We start from the raw sequence: 22,358 nt of genomic DNA, 5'->3' as shown, positions 1-22,358 counted from the left end.
ATAGCTCTTCTAAGATTTTTTATGTTTCGCAGTTTGTAACAGCATTCACAGTAACTTTGTGATAAAACGATTCAACACATGAGATCCCTTTTTGTCCCAAAAAACTATAGCCAGGTGTATCTTTTCCAAACATTCTTGTTTGAACTTCATCAGTCTACATGATACTGAATGCCGCCACTGCATTGACTCTTCTTTAGCTTGACATTTGAATAAAAAATCCGGGTTTTATCACCTGTAAAAAAGTGATCAAACAATTCATCACCTTCTTTTTCATAATCTCGTAAAAATTCATGTGCTGCACCAAGAGATTTTTCCTTTGGCACCCAATTTTTTAAGTCAAAATTTTGTAAATCAAAGATCGTGAAACATCAAACACAATTGTAATCAATGAAGTGCTGGTTTTCTTAAATCTTTTTGTCAACAGACCACAAGGTAACTGACAACTGGCCACTAGGTTCTTCATCATGAATAGCAACACTATCTTATTTTACCATCACTAATAATATTCAGCCTGTAAACATACAAATTTCCTTGTGAATTTCAACTGTAGAATTGTTTTTTGCCATTAAAACACTTTCATACTTCACATTTGGTGGACCATTAAATGGATCAATAAGTAAAATTGAATAAATGCAAATAACTAGATTATTGTTGCTAATAGCTTGACTGAAATTACTGAGCTCTGCCAGCACCAACTTTTTATATCTCATATGTAGGTGGCACATTCAAAACGTGCCTTACTTTAAAAATATGTCTCATGTAACTATTTAAAACTTGTAGTTTTACTTCCTATGAAATTAAATTAGTAATCTTTAAAACATTACTAAGATAAAATAAAACTCTTCATTATAATTTTAATGCCTCAATACTTCTTTATTGCAGATGACATTGTGGTAGTTCATGCAGGAGAGTACTGTAAACATTAAGATAGTAATTATTTATCCTGTTTTAATTAAAATAATTCATTTAATTTTCTTTACTGTCATACTAGAATTTTATTTTTAGCAAAATATTTTTAATGTTAAATAAATAAATGAAATCAAAAACCCTTTTACTACATCTAACTACCTAAAAAATGAAGCCAAAACAGCAACACTCCAAAACCAAGATGAAGATTTAAATACGAAGTAATTCTCAAAAGATTCTGCTTAATCATGAACAAAATCAAGTTTTACATTTTTGTTAGTACATAATAAATAGTCTCAAATGCAACAGTAATGTTAATAAAAAAAACTCAGGACAAAAAATTATGAAACAAGAAGTTTTTATTAAAAAACACTTCAACATTCATGTTAATTGAAGGAAACAAATATCAGCGATAATTTACTCTACAAGCTACTAGTCTTATCAATAATAATCTATTGTCAGCTATTCTTCTTGAACTATATATTTTCCCAGTTTATGAAAAATTTCTAATGGGATCTATTCTAGAAAAATAACAAATCATGAGAATATTATGCATTTATTATAATATAAGAAAAAAGTGTACAAGATATTAATCACAAGTATATTTCATGTTCAGTAATATGTTACAAATAAAAATATACAAAATATTATTAAAGCTAACAATTACTTAATAATTTTACTGACTCACAGCACTGTATTGGCACATTTATAATAACATGGTATTTAATATCATATCAGAGCCTATATTTATTTCAGATTGAACATAACTAAGAGATTAACATAATTAGAACCTAAACCTTAACAAGCAATGTAATAGCAGTAGAATTAAACTTTAAGTAACACTTAAAAAACAGTTTTGGAGTAAAAGAGCCAATTAGTATTATAGGTTATTGTAAAACTAAACCAGCAGCTGCAATTAAAGTTACAGAAATTTATATTTATTAACAGAATTTTTGTAAGATCTGACCACATTTTTTAAGAGTACATAGCATTTCAAGAATTATCTTAATATTATAAAAAGCCATTTGTCAAGTTTTTTAAAGTTACACCCCACTTCTGAAATTTAATCAATTCAAAGAAATGAAGTTTGGCAATTAACCTTTCTAAACTAATGTAACTTATAAATACATAAGTCATTTGCTTTTTTAAAGACTATTTTGTTAATACTTAGATTAGGAATAGCTAAAAATGTGTACTATATAGCTTTTGTTTCATAATGAAAACAAAACAATATTCCATACAGATTATGAATAGCCATAAATAATGTATTGCTGAAACTCTTCAGACAGAGATAATTTAATAAATGATACTCAAAATTTAATTCCTTTATCATCAATCACTTTCCACATAATTATGGAAATAATACTAAGAAAAGAAGGTGCAAATAAATGCATTTAAAAAATTAACTGGTAGGTGATTTAACTCAGAGATTACTGAAATATGTAGCACAAAGGACATTAAAAAAGGTTCATAGATAAACACACTATATTAAATAGTCTACAGGATACTGTTAAATATATCGCAGTCTAAATTTTCAGAAAAGTTGCTGGAAGTAAATAATACTAATAATGCTTAATCAAATATCTTCATAAGTATAAGAGATGTTAATTGAAAAAAAAAAGATTACAACTGAAATAATAATAAAGATAATCAGTTTGGTTTTTAAAAAGGTAAAGAAACAAGAGGTAATACCAAACTTAAAAACTGTCAATGTAAAACTGGAAAGAAAAAGTAAGCCACTTGTTATAGTCTTAGTGAATTTAAAATGGTTGATCCATGACTAGAATAGTGTAAGTAATTTTTGGCTGTTCCATTTCAGAAATAAAGTTCATTCAAAATGATATGTACAAAATTATTTCACTAAACAACTGTACTTGTTGTAATCATTTGATGTAAGTCAGTATTCATTCTGCAATGAAATGTCAGATCTATAGGAACAATTCTGTTCTTTTTAGTAATCAAGCACTAAGATAAGATTCATTTATTTCAGCTAATTGGATTTCTTATTAGAAGTTAGATTGCTTAACTTCTACAAGAGTTGGCAGTTGCATGCGTTCAAAGATAAAGAAAATGGAAGGATGGCAATCAAACTTCAAATGAAAAAATTTAGTTTGGCAAAAGTCAATGAAAATATTTTTTTACTATTATTGTTATTAAAACAGTTTTGGGAGCTGCAGGTAGCCAAGGGGGGATGAACCTCTCAGTAATTTATAATATACAAAATGACCAACATTACAAAAATAATTTAGAAATCCCAAGTAAAAAAAACATCTCATAACAGACACAATTTACCCAATTTAAAAGGTTATAAAATCAAATCTTATCACATTGAATTACATCATACATTTTCGATGTTAAAATCCAAGAAACTTTATCTATGATCTCAAAGCCAATTTTTTTGTATAGAGAGAAAGATTGAGTATTATTCACTCTAACACACACATAAGGATCAATTTCTATATCAACAACATATTTTGACATGGCTAACGAAATCAATTTTCCATATCCTTTCCCACGTTCATTATCTTCAGTATAAAGCATTCCTAATGCACCATAATGTTGCATTAAACTCCATGCTAACAACTTATCATCTGCTTTTCTGAACAAACCCATTCCTTTGTTGTAAACAATCGCATCTCTAATTAACTGTTCAGATCCGGTAAATTTATAACGCCAAGTGTCATTCACTCTAGGAACATGTTCCTCTGTTAAATCTCCAATATAAATATCTAGTGATACACTGAAACAAATTGTTGAAATATATCTCCAATAGCGGACTTGTAACTAGTGATAAATAAACACTGAGTATAGCTCAAAATTTGTTGTAATAAAAATATAACTATATAAAGTGGACAACAGGGTTCAATGTTTGTACATTTTGAATGACATCTGAAGAATTATATTTTCATAAAGCAGATTGGACCTCTTGTTGTTGGTTTACTTTTTAAAAACAAAACGATACATATTGCTAAGGTAAACTGAAAATAAATTCATGTCATTATATTATATTATTAATGAACTTTAAATATTTACAATTATACATATATTTATTATTGAGGTGAGCTCCAGCCGCTTGGCATTCGTGTCTTTTTGTTCAGTAGTATCATCAGAGCAAGAGGACCTATTAATTGTACAACATATTACTGTTAAGTTTTCATGAATGAGCACATAACCCTGTAAAACGTTTTCTAGATAGCACATCCAGGTTGGGATGTGTGAAGATATGTTACATTCCCAAGTTTTTGGCTGGGCCAACAAATTTAAAGGGGGGCATTAAGCTGTAGAAAATCCCATTAAGTAACTGCTTTTAAATTCTTATCCTTTTCACTTATAAAAATTACCAGGATTTATCAAAAAAATATAAACATAAATACAGCACCTTCAGAGCTATTAATAGGAATGCATACAGTCAAAATTAAAAAAAAAAAAAAGGCATTACTATATAATATGAATAAAATCTGAATATACTAATTAAAGTAGTAAGTATTCTTTATAATATTAATATAATAGGAATATATTTATTTGACACATTGTTTACAACTATGATTTTAAAAACCTTTGCAAACATTTATTTCATAAAAAACAATGAGTGATAAAATGTCTTTCTGAGGCAAGATGACAAGACCAACCAAGTTATCTATCTATTACTAGTAGTATAAATTTAGAATTAGTAATTTATACATACGTGTCATCCAAGGTCTTAGTGTAGCAGCAATAAGTTGGTAATGAGGTATTCATTTATTTTAAATTTTAACAGAATAGAATGTGGAGTGTTTGGTCATAAGAAATGTTTTATATCTTACCATGTAATTAGTTAAACCAAATTTTAATTTTACTGACATTGTAGACATCACTACTTTTTTCATTTGTTTAACAAAAATTGCTTTATTTATTCCACTTCTATTCACCGAGATTAGTTATTATGTTATACTATGATTACATTTTCAAATTTCCATTTTAACTGTTTCTATTGCTAACTATAAGACTCCTGCTCATCCACAGATTAGTCTTTTAGGGGTAACTTCCCAAAGGAAGTCCTGTATTCTATTGGTATCATTTATTTATAATGAATCAAAAATACATATCAATTATGTACAAGTGCTTTTGTTATATAACTGTAAAAGTTAACAAATTCCAACATCTATTAATGATTAAATTGTGAAATCAGAACTGTAATTAATATTTGGAATGCTAGTAACATGCACTGTAGTGAAATTCATCAGCATACTAGTGTAGTGAACCGTGTTGGGTGAATAATACTTGACATGTACTATGTGACCCTACTTGATATGTAGGGTCAATAAAAAACTTTATGGACTGAGGTTTTAAATTTTCAAATTTCATTTAAATTTAATTGAAATTTTATGACCTTAACTGCATGAAATTGTCATATATCACTAATTACAAAATATTTTGTAGTAACTGAATGGTTAGGATGCTCACAGAACAGCAAAAAAATAAATGTTTTACATGTTCTGATGATCAGCTTTAGATGAAGCTACAAAATGGCTAATTACATAGTCAACTGATTTCTTTAGCAAAGGTAAACCAAAACTTGCACCATGGCTGAACAGTCTCTCAATAATGATGGAGACTACATTGATACTAAAAAAATGTTAATTTTGTACCTTAGTTCCTGCAAGTAAATATTTATTAAGCGGTCATTTCAGCTGAGCGGAAATTATTAGCATAAGTTTTATGTTAACATGTACAAAAAGAAATTGAATATATTACATGACTACTTTTCAGTAAGATAAGGAAGAAAAATGGAATAAAGTTTTCAATAAACAATGAAATATCTTTAAGGTGCAGCATTTTTGCCATAAGGTATCTTTAGTTGTAATTCTGTTTTGAAGATGGAATTGCAAAAGTAAAACATGAAGTTCCTGATGATTTAGAAGAAAATTTAAACATCAGTAATCATGCATCATTTTCTGAAGAATCCAGAGAATCTGAAGATGAGTATGATATTGAGTATTGTGTAATTTAAAAATATATTGCAAAAAAAGATGTTCAATCAGTAATATAAGATCAAAAGACACAGAAAGACCATTAAATTTTATTGATATTGATATAGATATTAAAGGAAAAAGAGAAGAATGAACTAAAATGACAAGGAAGGAACAAAACGGGAAGAAACTTGATATGCTGACAAGTCTATCATATTGTTAAAGGGACTTAAACAGTATAATTATTAATGGGATTAAAATTTTTAATGGAATATAATACTATAAAATTCTAAAAATCACTATCAATATAAAAATAAGTATCAGAATTATACCCAACAGAATTATGAGTAATTGTGAGCCTAAACCTTAAATTTATTGTCCTAAACCTTAATATTCTTCAAATTGAAGTATGTTGAAAAATATGTTATGTAATTAATAAAAATACAAGTTTCAAAAGTTGGAAGGAAGAATACTAAGGAGTATTCTTCCTCAGAATCTGCTATAATCCATTAATTTTAAATTATTTTTTAATGGGTTAAAAAATAATAAGGATCTAACAACAACATTAGCATCAAGGTATATTGACATAATGTGGTTGTTGCTATTTATAATAATTGATTATTATTGTCGCAATGTTTCAAGAGGAATTTGATAGCCCTGTCCATTTTTACATTATCAAAATTGAGATCATACTTTTGAAGTATTTCAATATGTTGATAGGTCATGATGTGTGTAATGGTCCAATTTGTCTAAAAATAAAGCCAAGGTATTCAACTGTGAAGAGAAGACAAAAATAAAGTTATTAAAAGAGGATAGTCCAATATCTATCTGTACTTATGTCCAAATATCATATTAGTACTAAGACTATTAAAAATTGGAAGAAAGATTTCTACCAAATGCAGTAATAGCCTTTAAACCAGCAAAATCAGTTAGTGCATATAAGGAAGATATTAATAAATTGAGGGAGCAAAATGATGAGCTTACTAAGGCTACAGTAGAGAAGGATTGGGCTGTGGGAAAGCAAAAAAGCTTGTACTTATCACATAGAAAAAGTCTTGATCCCAAGCTCAATCATTTACCAAAGACAAGACAATGTGAATTGTTATCAATTAACCGTTCCACAATATATTATAAACCAAATATGTTAAGAAATGATGTTGAACCCAAAGACAGGCAGAACATCAACCAATACGTTTGTTTCATAGAGGGAATGTAACTTACTTTCTGTACAGTATCTTTGCTCAGTGACAGATATAAGCTAGATGCTAGTGATAAAAGCAAGATTGTAAATCAGGTACATGAAGAACATAAGTGTTGGAAAGATAAAGTACAAAATAATAATCTAAAAGAAGGTGTAGCAATATTTGAGCATAGAGAAACGCTCAAGCAGGAAATGAAGTTAAATGCAGTAAGAGACCATACTTCAGCATCATCATCAATTGATATCACATACTAAACAAATTGAGCATGAGATTGCAGAATGAAAAAGTGTCCAATATTTTTGCAGCTTTAGAAAAAGATCAGCAGTTTTTTGTAGAATTAAATGGAAATATCGCATATGAAATATTCAACAGTGAATTTAAAAAGCTAGTGGAGGATGCTTTAAAGCAAAAAGAGCAAGGACTAATATCAAAATTAAAGAGGTAAGTAGGTGAAGGCGAGAAACATGAAGTATTCAGCACGTAAAATATACTAAATAAGTTAAAGAGCAGCAAGAATTCAGAAAATACATATAAGCATTTTGAGAGTAATTTAGAGTGGCATCAGTTAGATACTGCTCATCTAAGTTAGCACATATCCTTAATGTACTAAGTAATAAAGACCAAGGCATGATGAGATTTTTAAAAACGTAGTGAGTGATCCAGTTGCTGCTCATGAATTCCTGGAACACTATTTACCAGAGAACTTTAAAAGTAAATTTGGTCTAAATAGTATTGTAGTAGAGAAAGAAAGCTTTGTTACAGAGACTTTAAAAAAAATATTAAGTGATATTATCTATTCTGCATCCTTAAAACAAGATCAAGACATAACAGATGGAAAATACAATAACAACAAAGATAAAATAGAAAGGACGAGGACAATGAAAAAGCTTACATTTACATTCTTACAGAGTATCAGTCTAGTTGTGAATACTAGATAGCATTTAGGCTTTGGCAGTATATGCGAGAGACACAAAAAAGAAGAAAGAAAACTTCCCCTAATATGTCCTACTGTAGTATATACAAAGCTTATGGGAGCTTTTTCATAATCCAAACCAAGCAAGGGATCTAATGGGCAATGAATATTTACTTGTTGATTTACAAAATCATTTCTTATAAGGTCATAAGAAAAGGAATGAAACTCAACTCAGGGATTATAGATGCCATTGAATGAAAACAATTGCAATGGTATGGTAACCTAAAAAGAATGGATTCTGCAAGACTTCCAAAAATAAATGAGGTCATAAGGAGAAGAGGGATTGAGACAAAATGGAGCAATCGTGGATTATGCAGTGTAGAATGTAGTAAACGGTTGATAGACTGTAATGACTGTCCATTAATATTTATAAAAATAAAGTGTTTAACATATCAAGGATAGAGATATCTTAATGCTTTGGGAGAGTTTAATTGAAAGATTTTGGTACAGTATAGAAATAGACAAAGCAAATTTAATATACAAACATTTACATTAAATGATGCTAAGATATCAGAAGACACGCAAGATGAGCTTGCTTAAGTAATATCAAAACATATAAACAAAGCAGATCAAGAGCTACGAGAGCTTAAGCTTACGAGAGCTATAGCTGATAAATATATTGATGAGGGAATTCAAAAAGGTATGATGCCAGGTATGCAGATCGGCAAAGCTAAGGAAAAAGCTGAAGTTGAAAATAGTATGTCAATAGATGTAGCAAAAAATATGCTTTTTAATTACTGGTTTATCGATTCAGGACATCAACAATCTTCAATTTTGGCACTCTTTGTGTAAAAGGAGTGAATTTCCTTTTCATCTATATTTTAATTAGGATCAACAATGTGTACTTATCCCGTTTATATGATACCACTGTCATCATCCATACAAACACAGATACAAAAACAGACAGCAATATTACCTCTAATAAAAAAAAAACATAATTAAATCAGTAAGAATCACATAGAACAACAAAAGCAGAAACTAATAAAAACTAAAAAATCTATTGCTGTTTGAAACTACACTATTATTAATATATTAATGTTTTGTTCAATTTTACAGGACTTAACATACCTCAATATATACTGATATACTAAAGATTCTTTTTAAGTTAAATAACCCTGATTATGAACAAGAGATGCAAGGTTTATTAGATTTAAGTTGGTAAATGATAATAGCAGCAAATAGGAAAGTAAAGAAATTAATAGGTGATCGATGATGACTAGAAGGAGTAATATTAAAATTCTCTTTCATGTAGCCAAAAATGGATTCAATAATAAATCTTTTTCTTTAAATTATCTTATCAAAAAAAAATCTTTTTCAAAGATTGTATAAATTGTAATGGAGCCTATATTTAAAAATAATAAAAATATAGGTAATAAAAATGAAATTTGATTAGAACAAAAAATAAATGAAGCAATAGATATATTGGTAGGAGGGACAGGTTCAAAGAGTGTACTTAGCCAGAATGGTTTAATCAAGGACTTAAGTAAAAATATTCTAGAGTGAGCTTTGCAAGTGAGATATCAGAACACTTAGGTTATAGCAAATATTATAGAGCTGAAACTGAGAACAGCAGAAATGATAGTTTTAACAAGAACTTGGTAACTAAGAATGGTAAAATAGAATTAAGCATCCCATGAGGTAGAGCTAGTAAATTTGACTTTATAATTGTATCAAAGAATCAAACTACAATCAGATTTGAATCAGAAGGTAATCTGATCTAATCTGATCTCTATATGCTAAGGGAATGAACTTATCTGATATTAAGATCCAATTACAATAATTATATGGAACTGAAATCAGTGAAAATTTAATCAATGGGATTACAAATGAAGTAATGGATGAAGTAAAGATTTGGCAACGCAGATCTTCAGTCAGTATATTTTGACTGTTTAGTAGTTAAAATAAGACAAGATTAACAAATAATTAATAAGTCAGTATATGTTGGTCAAATTATCTGGGAGAAAATATGTTTTAGGATTGTGGATCAGTGAAAATGAAGGAGCTAAATTTTGGCTTTGTAATTTTACTGGATTAAAGAATAAAGGAGTGACAGTTATATTAACTGCTCGTAATGATAATTTAACAGCAATGTCTGAGGCAATTGCAGAAGTATATCCAAAAGCAGAGCATCAGCTTTGTATAGTACATAAAATAAGTTTTAGGTATGTATTTTATAAAGATAGGAAATTATTGGCAGTTCATTTTAAACTTATTTATATTGCTTCTACTGAAGATGAGTCAGCTAGTAGTAGCAGTAGTAGATTTTGATAAAAAATGGAGGAAGCAATATCCTCATTTTGCAAAATTAAGGAATTCTATGGATTATTAAACTCATAACCAACAAATTTATAAAACTACTGACTAAATGTAATTAATAACATCAGAAAGTATCTTTTACCTTATTGTTATAGCTTGCTGCTTCTCAGGAGGGAGCCACATTTGATTAAATAACCCATCACCAAAACAAGGTTTGTCCTTTACCTTGCATATTTCCTTAATAATAGGAATATCTTTTTCAATTACAGCCTCAAACTCAGGACATAGTGACCAGTTAATTCCATCAGTCTCCAAGAGTAACTGTTTTACCTTTTCATCATCTTTAATTTGTGAATGTATCATAACACGATTCATCATTGTGTCTTTACGCTGTAAATTAAAAGTTAAAAATTAATTTTAATTTTTATTAACAAGTTTAAGTCACCTAGATTATTGGTTGTTCATAGCATATGAAAATCCACAAAAAAATCTTTATATTTAAATTGCTTAATTTTAAAAATCAAAACAAACTATAAAAAAAAATGTTTAGTCACTGAACAAAAAGAATTTAAATATGTATACTAAGAATCTGATATATTATATAAATTACTGTAAAATGTCAAAATATGAAGGCTTTTCTGTGCCCTTAAACACATTATTTTCTGTAGGGTTATGAGTTAGTTCTACATCAACAAATACAGACATGAATATGAATTTTTTTTTACCTTGTAGGTTCTGAATTGCAGGATCAATTTTTTTAAGTGAGTGACAAAATTTTCATATAAATTCTAGCATCAAGGATACCAAAAAACTGCATTATGAAAAGCAGTATGAAATTTACATTAGCAGTATAAAAAATAAAAATAAATGTAAGTTGGTTAAAAAAAAATCTTACGTGGGCACACACGACTTCCTTTACGCCTATTAAATTATATATATATATATTTTTAAAATGAAAAGTACATAAAATTTTATTTCGCTAATAACTTCTGATATTTTTTTTTTATTATTATTGAATTATTATTTATTGTAATTTTTTTTACAATCAGAGGATTATAATTATTAATAAACCAATATATTTAAATTAAAAAAAAGAAGATGAAGGCTGATTCCAACTGATGTGCCTTCCCCTTCTAAGATCCAAATATTTCATTAATTAAAATTTCACTTGGCTATAACTCTAGAATCAATGAAAATAAGTACAACTTATAATATATCGTTGAAAAACTTTCAAACTTTCATTGATACTTTCAAACTTTCATAAACTGCAGTTAAGAAAAAGTCTAAAATCCAATCTTTTTTTGGATTTTGGGCTTTTTTGAACACTTTTGGTCCAGTCAATTGCAATAAAAAAGGGAGGTGCATAGCTAGATTTTATAGCAGTTCTAAGTCCAAAATTTCAACATCATACGGCTAATTGTTTTTGAGTTATACGAGATACATATGTACAAACGTACAGATGTCACGCCGAAACTAATCAAAATGGATTTAGAGATGATCAAAATGGATATTTCCATTGAAATCTGAAAACCGAAATTTTTAGAATCACAGTACTAATTGTTTTGTACATAAAAGATGTCTATAAATCCTCCGGGTTAAAAGGTGTTCTCCATAAAAGATTGAATTGAAACTTATAAAACTAGAAAAATAGATAAATAATCACCAAGCCCTTAGAAAATTATTCAAAAAACAGATATTCTATTTTAACTTATTACACAATTTATGGATTTGTAATTTCACAATTCCCATTCTCCTCAAGCAGAAAGTACAATTTAATATAGTATGTCCTTTGTATTCAAGATACTACACTACTAATTGTTATCAGCAACTGAAGTAAACTGATAAAAAAGTCATCAGATGCAAATAATAAATCAAGATTAAACAATATCGCTGAATATAAAGAAAAAATAACAAAATGAAAGAAAACTCAAATGAATAATAAAAAATAAGTATCATCAGTAATGTATTCGTATTACAGAATGAAATCTTTAAAAAGTTTAACTACTATAATTTTCTGAAGTCAAGAGGTTGCTTTCTGAAATATACCTACATTAAATAACATAAATCCCCATAAAATAAGTTAATTTACCAGATAATGTACTGATGCAACAAATAATTCCTCCCCTGGTTTTCCATAACGATACACTTTAATACTTTTCAAGTTTGAATTAGTATTTAACCATTCCACTTGAATCCAGATAAAATAGTATATCTGCAAAAAGAAAGATTAAAATAATCATGTTACCATCAATCCAGTGAATAATTGCAATAATTTAAAATCCTTTTAAATTATTGTGAAGCATACAACAAAAAAATTTACTATACATACGTACATGCATATTTATATATGCTTATACATATATACAGTTTGTAGGAATATATATATAAATATATTTATATTTAGGGTAGCCTTTATTTTTCAAATTTTTAAAAGTTAAGCATCCACCTCCCAATCTTGTTCCAACCAACAAAAAACCGATCTGTGGAAAATTTTAGCTCAATCAGACAGCTGCAAAGTGACCCTCAATGACCATAAAGTTTTGAAACATTCATCTGGAAAGTCATTGTTTCAGATAAACAACTGTCTATGCTATCTAATGTCTATGATATATACATATTTTTTTATTTATTTTATTTATAAACACTAACACACAGGACTCACAGATGTTGAAAAGGTTGATAGACTGGCAATAATAGTAACTTTTCAAGGCAAGTAGCAATTGTTGGAAGTCCCTGATCCTTGAAATCCAAACATCTTCAGTAGAAGAAGAGCAAGTCATGGCTGTTTACCATGCAGTGGAGAAGTGGGATTAACCAACAAAATTCAGGCACTTTGCTGTGAAACAACAGCAAGCAGCACAGCTCAAGTAAATGGTGCCTGCAAAAATCTAGAAAAATTGTTCAATTATAACCTATTGTACCTCCCTTGCTGTCATCACATTTTTGAGTTAGTTTGAGGAGCTGTTTCAACTCACTGATGGGTGCAACTTCTAGTCTAGAATGGCGCTTTTAAAAAAATGTAGAGAAATCTGAACAAAACTCGACAAGAACATTTATATGACTGGTAGCAATGAAATGTCTGATGATGTCCCCTCTACCATTCTTGGATTTCTTAAATACCATCTTTCTACGCAGAAAAAACAGCGAGATGATTACCAAGAATTGTTGGAGTTAACGATTATCTTTCTTTGCGGCATTCCGGAGAAAAGGATATCGTTTCGTATACCAGGAGCTATAAAACAGGCTAGATGGATGTCAAAAGCAATTTATATATTCAAGATATACCTGTTTCAAAATCAATACCAGTTATCTCATAGGGAGAAGAGTTCTTTAAGAATATATATATGTTCTTGCTCGAGTGTACATTTGAGCCTAGTTTCTTTCATCAGAAGCAATTAAAGCACCTTATCGTGATTTCCTACTAATGTGTCAATTGATAAATTATCAAGATATAGATCCAGAAATCAGTAAGACTGTTGCAAAAACATTACCCAAGCATTTCTGGTACTTGGTTTCTGAAACTGTGGCTCTATATTTATTTGATGATAATGTATCAAAAGCGGTTAAGGCAAATATGGCACAAATTATGCTGGAAGCAGGTAAAGATGAAGAGGAAGAAAAAATCACCTGAAGAGATACATTCTGCATCACAATGATTTTTCTTCCTTTACAAACATCAACTTTTCATCTTTTGCAACTTCTTCTACAAAAACTTTCTTCAAGATTTTTTATATGCACACATTTCCTCAACAAAGATCCTTCAACAAGGAAGAATGATCCTGATTATGAAAGTAGAATAGAAAAATTTGAGTTATACTTGTAAACATGCATTTAGTATTAAGTACTGAGCGTTGGGGGCTTCATTTAAGTTGAACACTGCATATATATTGATACATATTATATATATATTATATATTGCTATATATTATTTTTTTAAAAGCAATTCTTTTAATAACCATACTCCTCTGTCAAATACAAATTATTTAGGGTGACCTAAATAGGCCACCATAATGGCCATTTAGGGTGGTCTTTTGCTATTGGTGTGAGATGGATAAAATAATGTTGAAGATATTGGTTCAACTAGAGCTGGAATAGGAAGGAGTCTTTATTGCTGGCACAATTGAGTAATGTCAGTCTGTGTCAGTCATTGGCTTTTGAACAAGGTTGCATAATCATGTGTTATTTATTACAGTTTATGAACATGTATTCAAGATAGAAACTTAATTAGAAATGAAATGTCATCTTGTGTTGGCAAAAGTTCTAGGAGAAATTTGAAAAACAAGCACCAGTGAAAAGTGTTATTCAGAAGTTTGTTAAAAAATTTCATGAAACAGGTTTGGTGTTAGATCAGAAACATGCCCGACACAGGTGTTTTAATGTTGCAGGCCGTACAAGACATTAGGAGGCGATTAAGTTGGTAAAAGAATATTTCACAAGATTCAGCTCATACTGCAATGAGGAGAATGTAGAAATGTTATCCGTATCAAATGTAGGTTTTCCATGAGCTGTCTAATAATGATTATGCTAGAAGGTCACTACTGTCAACGGTTCAAGAAATTCATTAGGCAATACTGGCATTTTAAAATAAACGTTTTCACAGATAAAGCATGTTTTCTACTTTGGTGGGTTGTTAATAAACAACCCACCAAGAGCTGGGGTACTGAAAACCCGCACATTTTCTTTAAATCCCCCCTAAACCCACAAAAAAAGGTGTATAGTGTGTTTCAAAGCAATGAATAATAGGACCCTTGTTTTTTTAAAAAAACTGTGGATGCTGCTGTCTACCAAGAAATTATCCAACAGTTCATAGCCTTACTGCAAGAGGATGGGTGTGACTGCTGGTTGCAACAGGTCAGTGCTACTTGCCATACAGCTTGCTCTGCTATAGAGATGCTACAGGATTTTTTCGGTGAAAGAATCATTTCTAAAAGATTGCGGCCACCAAAATCCCCTGATCTGACTAGTCCAAGTTTCTTTCTGTGGGGTTACTTAAAAGAAATTGTTTATAGGAGTAATCCACACACCCTACAGGAGTTGCAAAAAAAACATTATCAATGCCATCCAGGAAATAGACAGATTACAGCTAACAAGAGTAACCAGGAACACCGTAAAATGTGTTGATAAATGCTAGAAGTGGATAGACATCACTTTCAACATCTTCTACAAACCATTATGTAAGTGTTTGCTAATAAATTAATATTTATAGATTAAACTAAGTGAAAAAGCCTCTTTTAAATTGAACACTGTATAACAGACAAGCACAAATTTCTTAATTTGGAAGTATCTTAAGACTTTACACTATAACACACTTCTACTTTCTTCCCATCAAAACAGAAAACCAGATTTAAATCAGGGTCATTTTAACACACACTCCCAGCCACCATAAGAAGTAGATTAACTAACACAAGAAACCAGTTGGTTTTTCTATAGTGGTTACACATGTCTGAGCACACTTTAACTTTAGATATATCTAATATGATACAAAAGTAATATTTTGAATTGGTTCCTACATTTGAATAAAAATAATATGTAAATAAAGTTTAAATAAAATGAGAAAATCTGTAATACTGGAAATTAATCAAACATATAACAAACTATGTATAAAACATCTTTTGATGTTAATGATATACTAACATTAACTTTTACTAGTTATTTTGTGATCTAGTTACACAATTACAAGTGATCAACAAAAGTTACATTACTAACACCATTTGCATAAAAAGAGATCATATTTTTTTGTTAATTGTCTACCACTGTTGAGTCCAAGTCCAATTTCCGTAGTGTTCCCCCACTCACCCCACATCACTAACAACATAGAACCATGCAAAACTATATCCGTCCATTCTCCATACACTATCAGTTACTCTCTCATTCATAAAATTCATCCACCTAATTTTTTTTACTATAAATTTTTATTTTTTATTTAAATTCAAATAAAATGGAGGCTAATGATCTTTAAAAGTCTCCAGTATTTTTGAAAAAATACTGGATAAAATTCAGATAAAGATTATCTTTTATCTGCCATCTTCACCATATGAACTTAGAGGCATCATTTGTGAGTTTGATTGTTCCTCATTCAAATTTGTTTTATTGTTTGTAAAGATGCACAAAATTCTTTCTATTCCTTCAATGTTCTCTGTTAAAAGACTCACAAAATTATATTGGTAGTTGACAGTTAAAGGTGACTGAACTGTCTTGGAATGCATACCACTCATCAGATATGAATCCTGGATTTATATGTTCCTTGATAATAATAAAACGTAGCACTACAAAGTCATATTAAACTGTGCTAAGGAAGAAATTCTTTGTTTTGCACCAGGAGTACCCTCCAAATACACACCGCTGGGATAATATCCTTCTAAAATTATTTTTCCATAAAAAATTTAAAAAACATGCTTCTATCTAATTCAACTGTTAAATTTGGGACTCTAATTCACATTGATAATTACTTAAAAAGGGCTAAAGAACAGACCACTTTTAAATAATTGACCCAATTTAACCTTTAACAAACTGTTGTACTAGTCCACCAGCAACATATAAACATACTTATTGTTCTGAAGAGTAGTCTGAATATCTCAAACTTACTTTGGTGAACTGGTTTATATTCTTGGCAGGTCTCTCTTCACAGCTCCACTGTGAAATCATCTTGTGCCTGTTAGCAGAACAATACGAATTACAGAACAATTCTTTCTGTTGTAGAATAACTACTGCATCCTCTTCAGTAAGAGAACCATCCAACAATTCAATATTATTGTTGGTTCAAGCATAGCACAGACAATGAAGAGAAATTGCAATGCATTTGTGAAAAAGCAAATTACTTTTTGTTGATTCTATTTAATGACTCAATAGTGTTTAGGCAATGCTCGAGGCAAACAGCAGGAACTGGACTCAATAGCAAGCAAATAACAGACAAGATTTCAAAAAATACTTAAATAAAATAAGTCTTTCTTAACATTAAACTGCAATTACTTCAGTAAATTTGCCTCTCAGGTAATAAAAAATACCCATTGATACATAATAATTAAGTCTTTACTCAGTGTTTATGTTTACTCCTACTTTTGTCACATTATTTACTCTCGTAAAAAATTTAACCCAACTGAAAAGCATTGCAAAGTTAATACACAACTAATTTATCCAGCTAATTGGGATAGAATGAGAAATGGAGTCACATTATATCATTAAACCCTTCCTAATAAAATTTTGAAATACCAAAAACAAGTTCATTGCAACATTTCTAACAATTTTGGAAAACTTCAAAAATATTATGAACTAAACATAATTAAAATTTGTACTTTCTTGTATAATACTTGTCAATGGATATAGACACATAATAATGATTCTGAAGATCAATTTCGGGTATTAAATGGATCAATAGTATTTAATAACTACAAACTAGCTTTAAAATATTATTTCAATATGTTATTAAAAGATTTAAAGAAAAATGAAGAAAACGTGAAAAATTAGTCAATTTAATAAAGATTTATTATAATCGTAAAAGGAAAACACTAATCATTTATTTAATAAGTGGAGAATAATTTTCACTGTAAAACGGAGTTCCACTAATGGACCAATTAATTATTCAATAAAACTTAACGCTATTGAAGAAGGATTTTAAAGTTTGTGAGAAAACTACAAGGCTTAACAACAGAGTACCTAAGTAATGCAAGTCTATACAATAACTATTAATTTAGAAGTATTGTTAAAATAATTTATATTTTATCTACAACTTAAGATATAAATGAACTACCTAAATTTAATTAAATGAAGAAATTCTAGTTTTGCTGAAAAATAAATTGAAAACCTAAACCTTAAACAAGTTTTCAAAATTATATCGTAGTTTCAAGCGGTAAATTTAAGTAAAAAACACAACAAACGTAAACGATAGTAGACGATGTTTGATTATAATACCAATTCGTATTACATTTTTTTTTAAAATACAAAAAAAAAAAAATACAAAAATATATTTGATTTCATATAAAAAATTATTTTTTAAAAAAGCTTTTATTTAACTAATATTAATATTAACATTAATAAAAAAAAGGAAACAAATTAGAAAAACCCTATAAAAAGTAAAAAATAAGAATTAAATCAAATTGAGAATTTCAAACAAAAAAATATAATATATTAACAAATATAAAAATGTACTGAAGAGTAAAAAATAAATTATATAAATATCTAATAAATAACCAATAAATAAATGTAATAATTATTAAATTTTAAAATTAAAAGTAATGAAAATATAGAGTTAAATAAAAGCTTTTTTAAAAAATAATTTTTTATACATAATCAAATATATTTTTGTAATTTTTTTTGTATTTGTTTTTATTTTTTACTTTTTTGCCTTAATGAACAATAAACCTTTTACATAAAAAAAAATATATTCTTAATAATATTTATATCTGAATATTGTTTGTTTGTTTATTAAGACTAAAAAGTAAAAATATTAATTTTTACACTCGAAGTTACATACGTGTACCAAATTTCAATCATTTTCATACGTTTCATACGATAGTTCATGAGAAATAACAATTTTCAACTAAATGCATGAATTTAGCGTAGGGGTAGCGCGTGGAGGCGTGGGGGTGGGTCATATCAAATTCCGACACGTAATGCTGTATTGTCATCGAAGTTACATACGTGTACCAAATTTCATTGATTTTCATACGATAGATCAAAAGATATAGTAGTTGCAAGATTTGATTATTCCTAAAGCGAGTTAAATAAAATCTTTTTTCTTTATTAAGACTAAAAAAAAAGTAAAAATATTTATTTTTACACATTGAAGTTACATACGTGTACCAAATTTCATTGATTTTCATACGATAGTTGATGAGAAATAAAAATTTTAAGCAACATGCATGAATTTAGCGTGTGGGTTGGGGGTGGGTCATATCAAAATGCCGACACTGTAGCATTGTATTGTCATCGAAGTTACATACATGAATCAAATTTCATTGATTTTCATACGATAGTTCATGAGAAATAACAATTTTCAGCGACATGCATGAATTTAGCGTAGGGGATGCGGGGGGGGGGTCATATCCAAATTCTAACACCGTAGTATTGTATTGTCATCGAAGTTACATACGTGTACCAAATTTCATTGATTTTCATACGATAGATCAAAAGATATAGCAGTTGCAAGATTTGATTATAACTAGAGCAAGTTAAATAAAAGCTTATGAAAAGAATAATAATGAAAAATCTTACATGTATTGATGATGGCCAGTCTCGTTTTAAAGCTTGCAAAACATCGCAAATATTTTCTTGGTTTACTCCTTGAAGTTTGTCGTTCCCCATACTGTTCGGTAACAAAAGTTTATTTTAATTTAAAATTTACCCAAACAACAAACAAATACACGTCGAAACAGTAATACTACGTATTGAAACGTGCTTGTGAGAAATTGCACTATATTCTAACTCTATCCCAACCGCATATTGCAGCAGCTAACTACAAAATTCCTAATCTGCTCAGACAGCCAACCTTCATATACAAAACTCCCTCTCCACTAACACCAGCTGAGTGCAGTTTCGAGGGAGTAACAACTCCGGATAGTCAGCTCTTGAATGACGTTCTTAAATATGAACTGCGAGCCGATTTACTTTGTCGATGAGAGAAACTCACTTTGTTGATATGTTCTAAGAGAAACTGACATACGATCTGATCAGTTTGTTCGAAATATGAATACAGCAGTTCTTTTACACTTATCTCCCAACAACACTCAGCAATATCGGCCACGTTTTGGGGCGTTCCACTTATTAGTATCATTTCAATTTTCGCATTTAGTAATAACTATTTTTACTGATGTGTTTTTTAATTGTATTAAATTACACTGATAAACATAATTTTTGTTTCCTTACCTGCAATACATGATTTTAATCTGTTATTTGATGCTGAAAACGAATATGAACTCAGAATCTTTCTATCACCCACCATTTTTGAAAAATGTTTAAATTTTAATTAAAGATTACTTCATTTTTCAACATATAGTTAGCATTTTAAGCTCCTATATTATTTTATTAGCACAATTTTTTTTATTGTTTAACTTTGTTAACACAATTTGTAAGCTACAAATAAACAACACTAGACAAAGAATTAAATCATATCATAGTCACATATTATGACATATCTAATACTGATATCTGATACTTAATCTTGTCACATGGGTAAGATTAATCATGTATGTGCAGATCAAAACATGTAGCTGAAAATACAGCTGTGATAAGCACTGGATTTAAGAATGAATTAATTTTGTTCAGCCTTATTGTTGTCTTAAGTTTGTTAACAGTGCAGTGTCATAATGCCTCGAAATTCTGTAAATGATGTGAATGCCTTTTGTTATGTATGTGGTGAGTTTACCGTAAAATCAAATAGAAAAAAACATTACACCTTTAATTAAAAAAGCATTTCATTTGTACTTTCAGTGTAAAAGTGGTGAAAGGATAAGATGTGAGCTCCTCATACACTATGCACTAATTGTTCTGTATATTTAAAAGTATGGCTGAAGGGTACATGGAAGGCTTTGCCATTTGGTGTACCTGTGGTTTAACATGAACCAAAGGATCATGTAACCGATTGTTACTTTTGTTTAACAAGTTTGTCTGGAATTTCTATAAAACATCTAAGCATACTGTAAAATACCCTTCATTGCAGTCTGCAATCAGGCTTGTACCTTGCAGTGAAATTATTACCACCTGTGAATATATGTTTCGAAAGCAGCGATGAAGAATCAGGCAGTACTGAAGAAGACAATGATTTTGAATTATCTTCCAGTAAACCTTATCTTATATCAAGGTGAATTAAATGACTTGGTTGGGGATTTAAATTTATCAGAAAATCAAGCTGAACTGTGAGGATCAAGACTGCAAGGTTGGAATCTACTTCAAAAAAATACAAAAGTTTCAGACTTTCGAAGCCGAAAAAAGAACTTTCTCAGTACTTTATTGATGAAAATAATTTGGTTTATTGCACAAATATTGATGAGCTTATGTTGCACTTAGGACGAGTTCATAATTCTGAGGACTGGCACTTTTTCATAGATTAGTTCAAGAATAGTTTAAAAGTGATTCTACCACACAACAGTAACAAAATATCCTTCGATACCCATCACTTATAGTATTAATTTGAAAGAAATTTACGATGTGATGAAAGACGTTTTTGAAAAAATAAATTATAAAAAATACACCTGGAACATATGTGATGATTTCAAAGTTATAGAAATTTTGTTAGACATGCAGTTAGGCTATACTAAGTACATGTTTTTTTTGTTGTTTTTTGCGAATGGGACAGCCCAGCTAGGAATAGACATGTTAAAGAATGGAAGAAACGAGACAACTTAACTCCAAATGGGAAAAATATTATTCATGAGCCCTTAGTTGAGCCCAAAATAAATATTTTTATTACCTCTCCATGTCAAGCTAGGGCTAATGAAAAATTTTATAAAAGCAATGAAGAAGGATAGTCCTGGATTTTTGTACATCAAGCAGAAACTTCCGAATGTAAGTGAAGGAAAAATTAAAGAAGGAATATTTGTTGGTCTTTAAATAAGAGAGTTGGTCAAAGATGATGTATTTAACTCAATGTTAAATAATTTAGAAAGTGCAGCTTGGGTTTCATATAAAGACGTTTGCAAAAACTTTCTCTGCAAGCAAAAATCCAATTACCACGATATTGTTAATCAACTTCTTACTTAATACAGAGCTATGGGATATAATATGTCTTTGAAAATATATTTCTACACTCACATTTTTTTTTCCCGAACAACCTCAGAGACATAAGTGACGAACATGGTGAACGTTTCCACCAAGACATTTTGGTGATGGAAGCCGTTATAAAGGGAAATGGAATATTAACATGCTAGCCGATTACTGTTGGACATTATTCGGGATGTGCCTGAGGCTATTTATAAAAGAAAATCATCAGCAAAATCATTCTAACACAGGTATGGCCATGCAAAACTATAAATTTTACAGATTTGAACTATATTTTCCCTTAATTTTGTTTGAAGCGTAATTTATTTAAAATTAAGGATGATAGAAAAATTGTATTTACAGATCTGTAATCTGTACGCA

General features: G+C 29.3%; 1 protein-coding gene and 1 pseudogene across 2 annotated transcripts; one reads left to right on the top strand and one right to left on the bottom strand.

Moving 5' to 3' along the window:
- Window positions 1–1,446: 1,446 nt before the first annotated feature.
- Window positions 1,447–19,861, bottom strand: LOC142321631 (uncharacterized). 2 transcript variants are annotated; one of them, XM_075359886.1, is made up of 4 exons: window positions 19,497–19,861; window positions 12,376–12,498; window positions 10,429–10,676; window positions 1,447–3,646 (listed from the first exon to the last, which is right to left on the bottom strand). In XM_075359886.1, the coding sequence occupies exons 1-4, from the start codon at window positions 19,584–19,586 to the stop codon at window positions 3,220–3,222; spliced, it is 888 nt and encodes a 295-aa protein (XP_075216001.1). In that variant the 5' UTR covers window positions 19,587–19,861; the 3' UTR covers window positions 1,447–3,219. The 2 variants fall into 2 exon arrangements, with proteins under 2 accessions (XP_075216001.1, XP_075216008.1); XM_075359893.1 differs by lacking the exon at window positions 12,376–12,498.
- Window positions 12,525–13,917, top strand: LOC142318509 (uncharacterized; annotated as a pseudogene).
- Window positions 19,862–22,358: the final 2,497 nt, after the last annotated feature.

Source organism: Lycorma delicatula, chromosome 1, assembly GCF_047948215.1.
Source record: "Lycorma delicatula isolate Av1 chromosome 1, ASM4794821v1, whole genome shotgun sequence".
NCBI classification, from domain to species: Eukaryota; Metazoa; Arthropoda; class Insecta; order Hemiptera; family Fulgoridae; genus Lycorma; species Lycorma delicatula.
Note: the sequence above shows the minus strand (reverse complement) of the source record. Positions and strands in the feature narration are given on the sequence as shown.

Coding starts and splice junctions, on each gene's coding strand:
- LOC142321631 (XM_075359886.1), bottom strand. CDS start 19,586: ATGGGGAACGACAAACTTCAAGGAGTAAACCAAGAAAATATTTGCGAT. Junction 10,677..12,375: donor TTGCATCAGTACATTATCTG/GTAAATTAACTT, acceptor TTTAATTTACAG/CGTAAAGACACAATGATGAA. Junction 3,647..10,428: donor CAGCAAGCTATAACAATAAG/GTAAAAGATACT, acceptor AATTTGTTTCAG/TGTATCACTAGATATTTATA.